Source organism: Drosophila virilis, chromosome 3, assembly GCF_030788295.1.
Source record: "Drosophila virilis strain 15010-1051.87 chromosome 3, Dvir_AGI_RSII-ME, whole genome shotgun sequence".
NCBI lineage: Eukaryota > Metazoa > Arthropoda > Insecta > Diptera > Drosophilidae > Drosophila > Drosophila virilis.
The window spans coordinates 11,484,904-11,499,753 of record NC_091545.1 but is presented as its reverse complement, the minus strand read 5'-3'; the positions used below and the strand labels follow the sequence as shown (position 1 = coordinate 11,499,753).

Here is a 14,850-nt window from a genome sequence, read left to right as displayed (position 1 = left end):
CAAAAGGTGCCCGCCAGTTAATGGACTTATTCACGCAGAAAATCAGCTTCGTCGCACTTGCCGCTTGCGCTTGCTTGGCTTTGGCCTCAGCGGATGTCTCGCACCTGTCCAGCAGCTATTTGCCGCCACCCAAGCCGGAGCAAGTGGAGCATATGACTATCGAGCAACACGAGCTGCGCGAACTGCCCGAGCAGGTGGACTATATGCGCGAGAATGAGCAGGGCGCCATGGAGATTACGCCCAGCAGCCAGCTGACGCCACCAGCTATGCCACAGCAAGAGCAAATGCTCCCAACGCGCTACCTTCCGCCGTCTCAGCCCGCCATGCCCACCATGCCTGCAACGCGTTATTTGCCCCCAGCTCAGCCCGAGTCCGAGCCAATGATGCAGCCCGAAATGATGCCAGAGCCAGCCATGGAGCACATAGCCCCAGCTCAGCCTCAGCCCCAGGCTGCACCCGCCATGCGTTACCTGCCGCCCGCACAGCAGGCCGACCAGCCACAGTACATCTATCAGCAATATCAGGAACAGGATCAGCAGATGCCCTACATACTGGACGTGCAACAGCCGATGGCCCCATCCGATGCCGAGACTCTGGCCTTCGAGCCGCAGCCAGCTCACGAGCTGCGCCAGGATGGCTATCATTACAAGCAGGCCGCCCAGGAGCAGCGTCTGAGGCATTAAATACTCGAATCCCCAGCTGACTTACGGTTTGACTTCGTTCCAATCCCAGTCATCAGATAGTTGTTAAATGTTTATTTAGTACTAAACGTTTGTTTTGTGATTGTTCAGTTTATTGTAAAACAATTTTATAGATTTTACTTGACATAGTATCTCACTTCTCTATTGATCTCCGTCGCCGAGAAAGCGCCGTTCCTCCTCTGCTCCAAGGGGAGCCTCGTCACGCAACATCGCCACCCGGTGGATGCTAAATTTAACATTCTCGCTGGTCACATTCAGGGTGACCACAATGCAGTAATGCAGCACATGTAAGTGGCGTGTGCGAAGCAGGTACGAACCGCCCTTCTGCTTGGTAAACACCGGATGTCCCTTCTCCTGGCAATCGTACATGAAGTAACCTCCTTTCTCGCCCAAACAAAATCCAATAGCCAATGCACGCTTATGCACCTTCAGAATGCCGAATTGATGGTGGCTGAAGAAGAAGTTTAGCGCCTCGCAGAGATTCATATGGCTACGTGTGGGATAACGATAGAGCTCTCCGCAGCAGACTTGGTCGGTGTAGATCACAAACTTGATGGATTCCAGGGCGCAGTCAATGCTCATGTTTCGTAAAGCGTTACATTTGTTCCTTGCCTTTGAGATGCTCTGTTCGAAATATTTATTGCCACTCGTGACAATCTTGTTCAGCAGTTGGCCGCTCCACTCCGCCAGGTTGAAAACGCTGGCCGCACAACATGCGACCACGTAGATGGCGAGATATTGACGTCCACGCGATCTCTTCTGGAAGACGTGATCCGCAGGGTGAAGATTGCCCCACAGTGACCACAGGCAATCCTCAATCTCCACGTCGTATTTGTTGAGTTTGCTCAGCGGCTTGTTCCGATAATTTCCGGCCGTGTTCCGTCCGTACCTGCGGCTCCACACGGGCAGGCTGTTCTGCTGGTTCAGCCAGCATATTGATTCATTTTTCTTGAAAGCCATTGGAAGTGACACACCCGATGCGAGCTATGGAATACAAGCAATATGAGGTTGGTCCAAACTTTCGGAAGACTTACCTGTAATAGAACAGCCTCAGAGTAGATTTACAGATTTTCTGAAGATTTTGAAAGTCCCATCATAAAATCTATTTGGAAAAATATATGAAATGTTTTGATTTGAAAAAAGCAAAGTAGTTTAATCAAAAAAAAAAAAAAAACATTCAATCAATAATGCTAGACTAAGAAGTACCAGGATATCAGAGACTCAGCTTAATGAAGAGGTTCATGATCATATATTTTTGGCAGAGTAAGTTGTATATATATTGACAGAAGTGGGAGAGTTTTAAACAATAATTAATTAATAATTAATTCGCTAAAAATTACTTCTTTAAGTCCTCTAGTCCATCGGTTTGAGCTTCTCTATAGCCAAACAGCCAGGTCTAAGCAGATCAATTCAGACCAAGACTCCCGATCAAGAATCTATTTGTTAAAATTCCAAATGCCTCCTCCCAGTAACATACACCCGTGTGGCTGGCGGGCACAGAATACCTCCACAGCATGTCATCGCTTGTCGTAAGAGGCGACTAATAGAGACACATGGGACTATCAGTCTCACGCTTTTGACCAAAACTGCCATTACCCACGTGAATAACCATGTCTAAGGCACTATTAGTGCGATTTTCAACAAGTTTTTAGAATAATTCAACTGGCCATGTTTTCGGGTTGATTAAGTTTATTAGCAGAACGTTTTCTAAAATTGCGTATCAAATAGTTACTAAATCACAAGACCAAATACACCGGAAGACCGATTTTGTTACTCCACTCTACTGATCATGCTTGCTTGGAGAGCCCTCCTCTTCCTCGCTCTCAACGGTGGCACCTTCGCGCAACATCTCTACCTTGTGGATGCTAAAGCCAACGTTATGCTTGGCCACATTCAGGGTGACGACGATGCAGTAGAGCAACACTTGCAGATGTCGTGTGCGGAGTAGGTACGAGGCGCCCTGCTGTTTGGGAAAAAGCGGCTGATCCTTCTCCTGGCAATCGTACATGAAGTAACCGCCAGCGTGTCCTGAACAGAAGCCGATAGCCAATGCACGTTTGCGAACCATCAGAATGCCGAATCGGTAGTGGCTGAAGAAGTAGATGAGCGCCTCGGAGAGATTCATGCGATTGAAAGTGGGCACCCGATAGAGCTTGCCGTAGCAGACGTGCTCGATATGCACTACAAAGTTGATTGTTTCCAGGGCGCAGTCGATGTTGAGGTTCTCCAAGGAGAATTCGTAGTCCTTTCGATGAATTTGAGCGATGCTCTCTTCAAAATATTTGCTGCCACTCACGACGATTGTGTCCAGCAATTGGCGAGATATTGACGTCGACGCAACCTCCTCTGAAACACGGGGGCTTCAGGGTGAAGATTGCCCCACAAGGACCACAGGCGATCCTCTATCTCCACGTCGTATTTGTGGAGCCTGCTCAGCGGCAGATTGCGATACTTTCCAGCTGTGTTGCGTCGGTTCATGCGGCTCCACACGGGCAGACAGCTTTCCAGTTCTATCCAGCGTATTGACTCATTTCGCGCCATGGATCCGATCTACCCGACAGCAACTGTAGAAGGCTCGCATTAAATGCTGCCTTCTTACTTGATCGAAACTCGTATACTTACCAGGTGAAAAGCAGCTTTAAAAAGATTTTGAGATAAATTTGAGTGTACCAAACCAAGTTCAGGAAATATGAAAAAGGGTGTGCCTGGAATCGATAACATTTGCCGACTAGGAGATATCTTGAGCTCAGCTCCACAGCACAGGTTCGTTTGAACTATTGGTTGGCTGATTTCCAAATTGTATTATAAAGCTTCATGAATTCTTTAAAAAAATCTATACACCGAACTTTGAATCGTATTCTCTAAAATCGACGTTTAGTACAGACACAGGCAAACAGACGGGCATGGGCTGTAATACATCCTGTCGTCCTACGGAATACTTGACGGTATAATCGGTATAGCCGTGTGGGTGGAAGTCCCCAGAATACCTCCTAAATGTTAGTCCGTCGCAACTTAATAAGGCAGGCCTCCTTATGGGACTATCATAATATTTCGGGTTTCACTGATGGTTTTAGCCTCCACCAATGAGATTTGTATAGTACTTAACCGGAGCATTCCATGTTTAACAAAGATATGTACGAGATGCTACAATCATAATATACGTTTACCTAAGAGATTCTAGGATGCGTTTCGGACTTATTGGCCATGTTTTGTAGTTATTCTGTTTATTACTAAGCCGTTGCATAAAAATCCATATCAAATATTTACTAAAACACAGCACCTCATGTACACAAGAGAACCGCTGTCGCTCCTATTCGCCCTCACCGCCCTCCTCCTCCTCGTTCTCAACGGTGGCACCCTCACGCAACATCTCCACCTTGTGAATGCTAAAGTCAATGTTGTAGAAGGGCACATTCAGGGTGACCACAATGCAGTAGAGCAGCACTTGCAGATGTCGTGTGCGGAGTAGGTACGAGGCGCCCTGCTGTTTGGGGAAGAGCGGCTGATCCTTCTCCTGGCAATCATACATGAAGTAACCCCCGTCGTGGCCCGGACAGAATCCAATGGCCAATGCACGCTTGCGAACCATCACAATGCCGAATTGGTAATGGCTAAAGAAGTAGATGAGCGCCTCGGAGAGATTCATGCGGTTGAAGGTGGGCACGCGATAGAGCTTGCCGTAGCACACGTGCTCGATATGCACTACAAAGTTAATTGTTTCTAAGGCGCAATCGATGTTGAGGTTCTCCAAGGAGAACTCATAGTCCTCTTGCGTTATTTGAGCTATGCTCTCCTGGAAGTATTTGCTGCCACTGACGACGACTGTGTCCAGCAGTTGGGCGCTCCAATCCATGAGGTTGTATACACTGGCCGCACAACAGGCGACTACATAGATGGCGAGATATTGACGTCCACGCAATTGGTCCTCGAAGACAGGCGCCTCAGGATGCAGATTACCCCACAAGGACCACAGGCGACCTTCAATCTCCACGTCGTACTTCTTTAGCTTGCTCAGCGGCAGGTTGCGATACTTTCCAGCTGTGTTGCGTCGATTCATGCGGCTCCACACGGGCAGACAGTTCTCCAGCTCCAGCCAGCCCAGGGACTCGTTGGTGGCACAAATCTCATACTCTGGACGTCCGTACTGGCGATTGGAGCAAGTCATGGGTATTGATAGATCAGTCAGCAACTGTAGGATACGTGCGTTGGGCGCTGCCTTCTTGTAGGATAGCACATCAACCACATAGAACATATACTGATTCTGCTCCTTCCAGTCCGGCTGGGAACAGCGCTTATCTATGTACTTGAGCATGCTATCCACATCGGCAAATAGCACCCAGGAGGCAGTGTTGCGCTCTGGATAGCGTTTGGGTCCCTTTGGGCACTTCTTTTTCTTTTTCTTGCCATCGTCGCCTTCTTCGCCATCGGCATTGTCCGCCTCCTCCTCTTCTTCCTCGCCTGGCTTGTCCATGCTCGCATATGGATCGAACAGATGATAGAACTCATCGTGGTACAGGGCGAAGCAACCATTCGGCGTGAAGATCATCAAATACTTGCGCGTATTGAGCACCTTCTGCAACTTCTTCTTGATCGTGGTCAGCGCCGCTTCCGCGGTAACTGTAGGCGGCTTCGGTGCCGGCGTCCACATGCCCATCGGCTCCAAGATGCGTATCCAGATGTCGAACTCGTACTCATCGATCGTCACATGGCGCACCACACGCTCGAAGACGGACTCCAGATCGCAGACACGAGTCGCAATGGACTTGGCGTGGGTGATGACCCGATCAATGCGATACGAGTTCCAGCGATTGAGCGGGCGCAGCGAGACGCTGAGTATGGCCAGGGCACTGGCAAAGTAGCAGGGTTTGATCTCCTTGAAGCTGCCATCTTCACGGCCTTCCATGTTCATGCTGCCTTGGATCTTAAAGTTGCAGTCCTTCTCGCGCATGCGATAGCCGTATAAAATGGGGCGTGGCTTGTAGGCTTTGTGTACCTCCTTGGGCAGACGCTTGCCGGGCTTGTGCTTCAGTTCGACCTCCTCTTCGCCCTCGGCCTCCTCCTCCATATCCATAAAGTCCATCTCCTCCTCGCCCATGCCCTCGTCAATGCCCAGGTCCTTGTACTCCGCTGTGTAAGAAGTGAGAGTTGTGTTTTGTGTTGCGTTAGAATTCTGACAAAAGAAGCAAAAGCCACTTACGTTTTCTGCCATGTTTACGATCCTCGTGCTCCCGCTTGGCCGCCAGATAGTCCTGTATGCGCTTGTTCTCCTTCTTGAGCTCCTCGTCAATGAAGCGCATCTTCTCCAGACGCTGCTCGCGCAACTTCTTTTTGCGCAAACTCTCTGCATTGAACTCTGCATCGTCGTCCGATTTGGGCCAGCGACGGAAGCGACCCTTAATGTTATTATCCACAATCTTTATGGCGGCCACAATATAATTCATGACCGTACAGCCCTGAGGGTTGCAGCCAAACTCAATGCGACGTATCAGCGAGTCCAGCTCAATGAAGCGCATCATGCAGGCCGGTCCTGGGCCGCCCTTGCGATACCCAATCGCATTGCAGGGGAAGCCAATGAACATGTACAGCAAATTGTAGCGCTTGAAGATGACGCACGAGAAATGCTGACAGACAACCAGGACGCGATTGTTGTCGATGAGCAGCTCGAGCAGATCCTGGCGCAGTGATGATGATACCGAGGACTTGTAGACTTCGGAGACCACCAGCGAGAAGTTGCTCTCGCCAACGGCTATGTCTGGCAGCTTCTTGTTCAGCAAGCAGGACAGAATTAGCTCGTAGTTTTGATAGTCATCGCCGAATTTGTTGACCGAATAGATGCAGAACTCAACAAGATCTGCATTCCAGGTGGATACTCTGTACTTGGCAGAGACTGCCGTGGCCACAAGGGCTGCCAGCACGCCGCCCAGTTTGGTCATTTCTGGATCCAATTGCGGCAGCTTTGTGGTGCCCATAATGATGTAGGCGCCATCGTGCAGTGTCTGGTAATTGGATTTGAGCTCCAGCTCCTCCTCGATGGTTAACACACGCTTCAGATCTGGCTTTTCCTCCTCCTCGCCCAGCTCGTAGCCGCGCTTTATCTTCAGACGCAGCGCGCGCAGATTTTCCTTGTCGGTGGCCAGGAGCACCTTTTGCGCCTGTCTGTACAGATGTGGGCGATCCAATTTCGGCTCAGGCAGATCCTTAATAATGCCATTGATAATGCCGAGAATGAGCTCCTCTATGAATTCCTTCTCCTCTTTCGCAGGAATGCGCTCCTCCTCGGGTATGCTCTCAATACTCTTCTTCTGGGCCAGCTCCGCCTCCGCCGGTTCGTCTGTAAATGTGGGCAGCCCCATTTGCAGCGCGGGAAACTTGTTCGACTGCTGCGTCATCACCTGTAACGGGCGAATGCAGCCCGTGCGAATACCGTGAATAAAGAATTTGCCACCGCGACGCATCTTCAACGCATTCTGGTACAGAATCCGCACAAAGGAATCGAACGTGGTATGCATTTGCAATACGGCCAGACCCTTGATCCGATAATCATCAGGATCCACCACCATGCCGACGCGATTGCGTCGAAACGGATCGAAAACATAGAAGAACTCGCGATCGCGCCAAATGGCCATCACGGAATTATCAATCTGTAGCAAGGCTGCCGGCCACTCGGGCTTTTCGAAAAGGGCCTGCAGCGCATGGGTTAGCTGGGATTCCAGGTACGATTTGCAGTCGGTCACATGACCGGTTATCAGGAAGGGATACTTGCGCACCGTTGCCTTGAAAGCGCCCATCAGAAACATCTCCGGCAAATCGACGACATTCAATTCGGGTTTCTTGTTCTTCCAGCGTTTACCATCGAGTCGAAACTTTTTGCGCAGCGTCTTGTAGTAGGCCACGCCATACCGAATAATATCATCAATGGTCATGGGTCGCCACAGCTTGGCCAGCTCGAATTCTGAGTAGATCAGCGCAATGAGCGACACGACCAGCGAGGCGTTCTTTTCCGTGCCAGAAATGGGCTGTTGTATGCCGCTGTTGCCGCCAGTTTTTACTGCGAAATGCTCATTAACAACGGCCCAGAGCTTGTGGTAGTGATATTCCTTGTCCTTCTTAATGGGCGCCTCCTTGAGCTTGCCATACTGTGTCAGTGTTATTTCATAGATGTTGAACTCGTCGTTGTCGGTCAGGTCACTGAACTTGGTTATCAAATGCACCAAGTGCTCCATAAAGCGTGTGGCCATCAAGGAGCACATGCCATCCTTGAAGTCCCGCTGGCACAGCTCGTTGCGTCCATTGGGATCGAAGATAAAGAAGGAATTGATGCAGCGTTTCCAGATCAATAGAAACATATCACGTGAGGTAAAGATGCAGGCATTGTATTTGGAAAAGAACAACGACAGAGCCTTATAAATATTAGGCTCGTTCTTGAACTGACCCGTAAAGTGTATCTTGATCTTAACAGCCGCCTGACGTTCCATCACCTGCGGCAATATGTCAAAGTCATTATCCTCCGACTTGTAGTTGAGATTAATGCTCTTCTTTGTTAGCTTTACGGCACGTTTCAATATGCCGTCCATGGTGCCGGCAGTCCAGAAATCCGGATTCACCTGATATGTCTCCACAAAGGCAATTATAATGGCAGCTATTTCGCTGGGTCGATAATAGTATCTGCAATAACAATATGCATTAGTCCAGATTACTGATTTTCCAAGCCCTACAGCTCACCTCTGGCGAAATGGTTCCATATTTGGTTCAGGATAAATGTTACGATTACCGAACACAATTTCGGCCGTAAAGGTTTTCTCCAGCTGTGTGGGTATATTATAGACGGTGAGTCCGATGTCGTGACCTGTTTTTGGATGGGCCTGAACATTATTAGCAGATTTGCTCGGGCAAATGTCGAGAAGTCAATGAAAACAAACCATATTTCGGCAATGCAGCAGTTATAAAATCCTGATCCATTTCAATTTCTCGCCTTTGCAGGCCCATATTCCAGGTCCACAAATCTTGTGGATTGCAACCTTCAATAATATCATAGGATCTCAGATTTTCGCCCTCCAATCCCTCTTGTATGACACGTGGATCATACGTTGGGAAAGGCAACTCTTCCAGAGGGCCGACTTGTGTTTCGTTTAAATAAATGCGACTCTTAGGACGTTTCAATTCAAGCTGAGTGCCAGAAATAAATCATTAAAATATATAGACGAAAAATTACGATTCTTTAAATATCAAGTCTTTCTGTTTTTATTTGAGTGTTTTATCATTCAAATACGTTAGTTTAGTTTTCTATATTTAATAACCAAGTTGTTCGTGGTATTACGCATACGCCACGTGGGCTGTGCCTCGCCTGCACTTTGTCCCCCGTTGCTGCATAAAAAAGAATTTCGCATAAAAGAGAACTTCGCATAAAAACTAAAGCGAAGCCATACCAAATGAACTTGGAGGCAGCTTTAGGCACAGCCCTACAAATCAGTCCATATGGTTAGTTATCGCAAATGGGTTGTGCTTTTATATGTCCGAGAGTCTTTCCTGCGCTGGTTTATAAGCTTTTTACTTTTGTCTGGCCCAAACGCACACATTTATATGCGAGTTAATGCGACATTTCAAGTTGCAAAGCTGAAAATAGCACGCATACGCCACGGATGCCGGCATAAACGCGCCTATAAATACTATGCATACATACCATATATGTATGTATACGTATATATGTATATGTATATGTATGTGTAGCGTACGTAAATAGAGCTAAATATGGAGGCCAAGCCCAGAGCCAATCCATGCCGCACTCAACGCTATTGCTGCTGCTGACTATGAAGTTAGTAAGCGGCATAAAGTAAGCACGAAATGCCAACTAGACTGGCTAACTATACAGTCGACTGTCTGTTGGTGTGCTGCTCTATGAATGTGCTGTGTGTGTGTGCTAGTGTATGCGTGTGTGTGTGTGTGAGACTGCCTCTATGGCTGGCTGGCTACGCTGACGGCCACAAAACAGCGCATAGAGCAGTAAACAGTGAACAGCGCTTAGTGCCACATCACGAATCTTATCGCAAGCGCACGAATGCCAGAAACAGCAGCAACAGCAGCAGCAACAGCAACAACAGCAACAACAACAACACGAACACCACAACTAAAAGCCAAAACCCGACAAACTCGAGCCGAGCGTAGGTCGGGCTGGCTGCAGAACAAACAAGTCATCTAACAAAAATACGAAAGAGTATTCAACAGAAAGAAGAAAAAAAAACAGCAGCAGCAGCAGCTGCAGCAACTAGCACTGGAATTGCCAGCTATATAGCCAAGCGAGCGAGCACTTATAGCATACGACGACGTCAATAAACACGAGTGCGACGTTGTGCGCTACTAATACCAACAACAACCCTCTCAACTTTAAATGCGGCTGACGCGAGTGGCTGGCAAAATGTCAAACCAGGTACGTGTGGGCATGACGCAAGGGCCAGCAGAGCAGAGAACGCAGACAGCAGGCAGGCAGAGAAGGCAGGCAGGAGACGGCGGCAGCACTGCAGGTGTTGCTATTTGCATTTTATTTACTAATCGTGAGCGCGCCTGCGGCTGACTGCACTTTAGAATCCCTCTTAAATAAATCAATTAAAATGCATAAAATCAATAAAAACGCAAGCAGAACTCTAGGCACAACACAGTTATAGAATAAGAGTCATAACACGTGGCATGCAAATGCCAAAAAGAGCCACACATACACATACACATGAATGCATCTGTGGGCCAGCCAACAAATGCATGTGTGCGAGAGAGAAAGGGAGTGGTGTGTGAGTGAGTGTTTCTATATTTGCCAGCTGTAGCCTGTTTTCAAGTTTAGCAAGGAGCCAGAGGCGGCCACGTCAGCATAGTCGCAATTGAATACCATAAACATACAAATGTATGTGTGTGGGTTTGCGTTTGCTGCTTCCGAATGTGTGTGTGTGTGTGTGTGTGTGTGAAGTATATGTATGCATATGCCATTAAGATGCTGAAGTTGCATAAAAGCCAAACCAAACACAAAAGAAGCCCATAGCATGCAATAAAGACTTGAGGCCAGGTGTGTGCCGTTGCCGCTGCCAGTTTTTTTCTTCATTTTTGTGAGCTACCAACAACAGACTTGGTAGCGAGCGGCCATAACAACACACACACACACACGCACACACATGTACACAAGAGACAGACGCGCAAGCAAAGAAACGTTGCGACGTCACAGCAAAGCGCAATAAGAAAGAGCAATGGCAGCTGCAGTGGCGTAGGCTATTAAGAGCAAAAGGGACGCAGGAGATGCCAGGGCTATCCCTAATAGCAATAGGAAAAATATTATAAAAACTTATTCACTCATTTTGTCACATTTTTGTAGAGCTAATCTTCAGCAAGGATCTTTACAGATAAATATTCTTAATACTCGTTGTTTGTTCACAAATCTAACTGCACTCACAGCCTGAGGAGAGGCATTGATAACGGGCGCATTTAATATACGCCCCCCATAAAACATTAAAAAATGTTTTATCAATATCAATATAATAATTGTGTGCTCTAACTGTAACCGCATAGCGTACGAGACTGAAGAGCTCACACATACATACAAGCATTGGATCACATGTCCGCATTTACTGTTTGGCTGTGCGTTATCTGCAAAAGTTAATAAGTTTAATGCCGCTTGGAAATAACAACTTGTAAAATTTTAAAATCAACTAACAATCTCCCTTAAACCACAATTATATGCATTAAGACTACATATCTAATTGGACAACGTATTAAATATTCATTATTAAATGACTGCCTACGCCCCTGACAATTGAAACATAACAAACAAAGCGCTGAAAAGGAAATCAAGAACGAAACATTTAACTAACAATAAGAGCACAACTGAAACGAAAATTAAGCGGCAGCTACGTCGACAGCGGCGCCAGCGTCAACACCGCTTGGCTTTTGCATAGAAACGAATGCAATGCGCAGCAGCAGCGTTAGTGTGTGTGTGTGTGTGTGTGCATATGCATATGTATGTACATACATACATGTATGTATGTAGCTGCCGCGTGGTCTTCTTTTCAACGTCCGCGCGCAGAACTAGTTAATTAACTAGCATGTTCAAAAGAATACTTTTCAATAGTCCTAGTCCTATCGTTCAATGCATCATTAAAAAAAAGTTATAAAACCGCTATCCTTTTCTAACATATGCAAGCATCAATTTGCGCTGCATTAACTCACTCTGGTTGCTACAAACAACAATAACGCGCTCATAAATACAAATACAAACACAAGCGCGCACACACACACATACAGTCAAGTGACAGGCGTCTGCCTGTGCATAGCGAACCGTTTTTATTTCATATGGAAGCAAACGGCCACAGCAACGGGCAGCAATAACAACAACAGCAGCAACGAACATACGGCAAACACCTGAAACCGAAAAACAGTGCACAAGTGTTACTCAGCGGCCAAGCACGCGTGTAAAAATGTCGCCCCGGCAGTAGCAGCAGCAGCAGCAGCAACAACAACAAAAGCAGCCGTAGAAGCGGCGCACAAAACCAATTGAAACAGAAAGCGAGCATACACAATAAACAAAGCAGAGAAAAGTTAAACAAAAAAACAAAGTAATAGCAAACATTTAGGCTAAAATTGCAATGAAAACTAAATGAAAATGGCATTAACAAAACAATATTTATCATTGCAAACACTCTTTCTATTTACGCAGCATTAAAAGGAGTCGCAATACGAAGAGCACACAAAACGTGCACGTGAAGAGAGCGCCAATACACGCTCTCTCCGAGAGAAAACAAAAACAAGCGCGCAATTGACTTTTTAGCAGCTTGAGCTTTCATTTTGAGGACGCTGCGCAGCTGTGGTTACCGAAGAGCAGACAAAGAGGAAACGCGAATAATAGCAACTGCATATGGCGAGCAGTTCAGCAGCCATGGACACAGCGACGGCAACAACTACAACAAAAAGAGGCAACAACAAGAGCAAAGGGGTAAGTGAGAATGTCTCGTGCTGTATTAACTTGGCCTTTAAGCTGTGCGAGGGTTGGTTTGTTGTGCGTTTTTGCTTATGGCACCATACACGCGCATTCGTAAGACAAACAATTGTAGGCAGAGGCGTAATCAGCAATTTTTTAAGAAGGGAGTAACTCGCATAAGCACAAACTTCATTGGAACTTACTGGAAGGCAATTATAAAATATTGCAAATAATTGAAAACGGCCATAAATTGGGCAAGAAGTATATCAGATTGAGGAGTATTTAAAGGAGCAGCACAAGAAATCCCCCTTGAGACTGTGGCTACGCCACTGAACTTTTAACTTTTGTTTTCATAATTTTCTTGGCTTTTGACAAGGCGTTACTTTTTATAGTGGAACTAAACTCCACCCTTTCAAGGTGAATACTCTAATGCATACCAATCTTTTCTGCTAGGGCAAGGAAAAATCGCGTCGCAATGAGCGCAACATTTTGACTTTCTATGAGAAAATTGCGGTTATACGTTATTACGATGAGACGAACATTTCGCGCAACAGCCTGGCCAAGATGTTCCATTGCTGTGCAACCCAAATACGTCGCATTCTGGAGAAGAAACGTGAGCTGCTGCAGCAGCTGGCGACACTCAGCGAGGCGGATGCCTCCATCATTATTGAGGAGATGACGCGCAAGCGCCGCAAGTTCGAGATGAGCGCCATCAGCTTTCTGCTGCACGAATGGGTGGAGCGCTGCCGCCAGCTGCGCCTCGGCGTCAGCATAACGAACCACACGCTGAAGGAGACGGCCCTCAAGATGGCTGCGGTGCTCAAATTGCCAGCCTTTAGACCATCCTATCGCTGGCTAAATCGTTTTCGCAGCAAGTACAAGTACGAGGAGGATGAACTGGGCTACACGGGCCCTTGTCCGGTGGCGAGTGTGCTGCCCCTGGAGCAGATTATAGTGGAGTTCAAGCAAGCGCTGCCCAATTTCATGCAAAAGGAGCTCGCCGACATTGACTTGGATGGCAAGATGGGCGTAATAACTCCTGAATTGGTCAACTTGTCAAGCGATAACAGCGAAATCTCCGATGCGGAGGACCTAGACGATGATGGTATCGAAATGGTGACCTGTGAGCCCAGTGTGCTGCCTTCGCCGGCCAGCACATCGGATGGCGAGGACGAGCCGCCAATGCCACAACTGCCGCAACAGCTGGACGGAGATGCCTCGATTAGTCTGGGTGCCTGCACGCTGCTGGGCAGCGTCTTTCCCCACTTGGCCGTCATACACCAATTCGCACTGATGAACTCCGATGTGCAGGCATTGGAGCTGATCTCACAGCTGGGCGTGCACATGCAGCAGCAAGCAACAACTGGCGCCTATCACGTCCTATCGCTGCCCATAAATGGCGAAACGCCGGCTTTGCCAGCCCCGGAGCTGCCGCCGGGCAGCATTTATGCGGACATAGATGACATCGAGTTGATTGAATAGAATTTACCTTAACTAATGCTTAGCCGTAGCTCGTAAAATAAAGTCAGTTAGCACTTACCATGCGCTTGTCAGGTATGATTATCATGTCGGAACTGCATTCTGGTGTGGCCAGCTGTGGCTTGACTTCGCTCTCTTCTTCGCCTTCTCCGTCGTCCTCCTCCTCTTCCTCCTCGTTCATGTTCATGGGACTGTTGAGTGCGACCAGATCTTTGGGACAAATCTTATCCAGTCTTGCGTCGTGCTCCACCAGTCCAGGGTCGGCTTTGGCCATCAGGACACGTTCACGCAATTCGGCGTTGGACTTTAATTCGCCTGGTGTTCGTTGCGGTATTATACACATGGTGAACTCATCGTAGAGTTCACAGGTTTTCTTGTATGGGCGAGCGAACCTGGATTCTTCGGCCTTCTGGTGCAAACGGCGCAGCTCATCCTCAATGGTTAGCACATGGGAAATAGTTGAGTTTGGCGGCTTTTTTAGGCAGACACGTTCACGCGGCGGACAATTCTCGACCTTCCATTCTGTTGTGACATTATCACCCATATATGTGCGTACGGCGTACGGATTCACCGAAGGACTTTCGTCCGCATTAACCTCGACAAATTTTTTAAGCATTTTTGCTAATTACGTAACTATTAATTTAGCAAAAAAGAAAATTTAAACTATGAACTATAAATTTGGTATCCCGGTACGTTATATATTTTATCCAAAAAGCACAC

The 14,850-nt window shown here is 47.5% G+C and overlaps 5 protein-coding genes across 8 annotated transcripts in view; 2 read left to right on the top strand and 3 right to left on the bottom strand.

The window, feature by feature from the left end:
- The window catches only part of LOC6624675 (uncharacterized), a 1,812-nt gene extending 980 nt beyond the window's left edge, over positions 1–832 (top strand). Inside the window, exon 2 of the mRNA XM_002047139.3 lies at positions 39–832. Within this exon, the coding sequence (XP_002047175.3) occupies positions 39–683 (645 nt within the window). The 3' untranslated portion in view covers positions 684–832. The remainder of the gene's footprint in view (positions 1–38) is intronic.
- Positions 1–14,190, top strand: part of ebd2 (earthbound 2) — a 27,851-nt gene extending 13,661 nt beyond the window's left edge. The window contains exons 1-3 of one of the 3 annotated variants that reach the window (XM_070208564.1): positions 9,688–10,125; positions 12,391–12,666; positions 13,105–14,190. In XM_070208564.1, coding sequence (XP_070064665.1) covers positions 12,589–12,666; positions 13,105–14,133 — 1,107 coding nt within the window. In that variant the 5' untranslated portion in view covers positions 9,688–10,125; positions 12,391–12,588 and the 3' untranslated portion in view covers positions 14,134–14,190. Of the gene's footprint in view, positions 1–9,687; positions 10,126–11,967; positions 12,290–12,390; positions 12,667–13,104 lie in introns of those variants that run through there. The other 2 variants (XM_002047136.4, XM_070208565.1) reach the window with 2 other exon arrangements.
- On the bottom strand, positions 772–1,838 carry LOC6624700 (uncharacterized). Its single transcript, XM_002047138.4, has 2 exons — positions 1,736–1,838; positions 772–1,685 (listed from the first exon to the last, which is right to left on the bottom strand). The coding sequence occupies exon 2, from the start codon at positions 1,659–1,661 to the stop codon at positions 843–845; it is 819 nt and encodes a 272-aa protein (XP_002047174.1). The 5' UTR covers positions 1,662–1,685; positions 1,736–1,838; the 3' UTR covers positions 772–842.
- LOC138911135 (uncharacterized) lies at positions 2,380–3,777 on the bottom strand. The gene is made up of 2 exons (XM_070208566.1): positions 3,324–3,777; positions 2,380–3,265 (listed from the first exon to the last, which is right to left on the bottom strand). Exon 2 carries the CDS (start codon positions 2,824–2,826, stop codon positions 2,482–2,484), a length of 345 nt encoding a protein of 114 aa, XP_070064667.1. The 5' UTR covers positions 2,827–3,265; positions 3,324–3,777; the 3' UTR covers positions 2,380–2,481.
- LOC6624206 (uncharacterized) lies at positions 3,909–14,850 on the bottom strand. 2 transcript variants are annotated; one of them, XM_002047135.4, is made up of 5 exons: positions 14,192–14,850; positions 8,621–8,867; positions 8,424–8,547; positions 5,899–8,366; positions 3,909–5,828 (listed from the first exon to the last, which is right to left on the bottom strand). In XM_002047135.4, the coding sequence occupies exons 1-5, from the start codon at positions 14,744–14,746 to the stop codon at positions 4,012–4,014; spliced, it is 5,211 nt and encodes a 1,736-aa protein (XP_002047171.1). In that variant the 5' UTR covers positions 14,747–14,850; the 3' UTR covers positions 3,909–4,011. The 2 variants fall into 2 exon arrangements, with proteins under 2 accessions (XP_002047171.1, XP_015031270.1); XM_015175784.3 differs by lacking the exon at positions 14,192–14,850 and having other exon boundaries at positions 8,424–8,563; positions 8,621–8,757.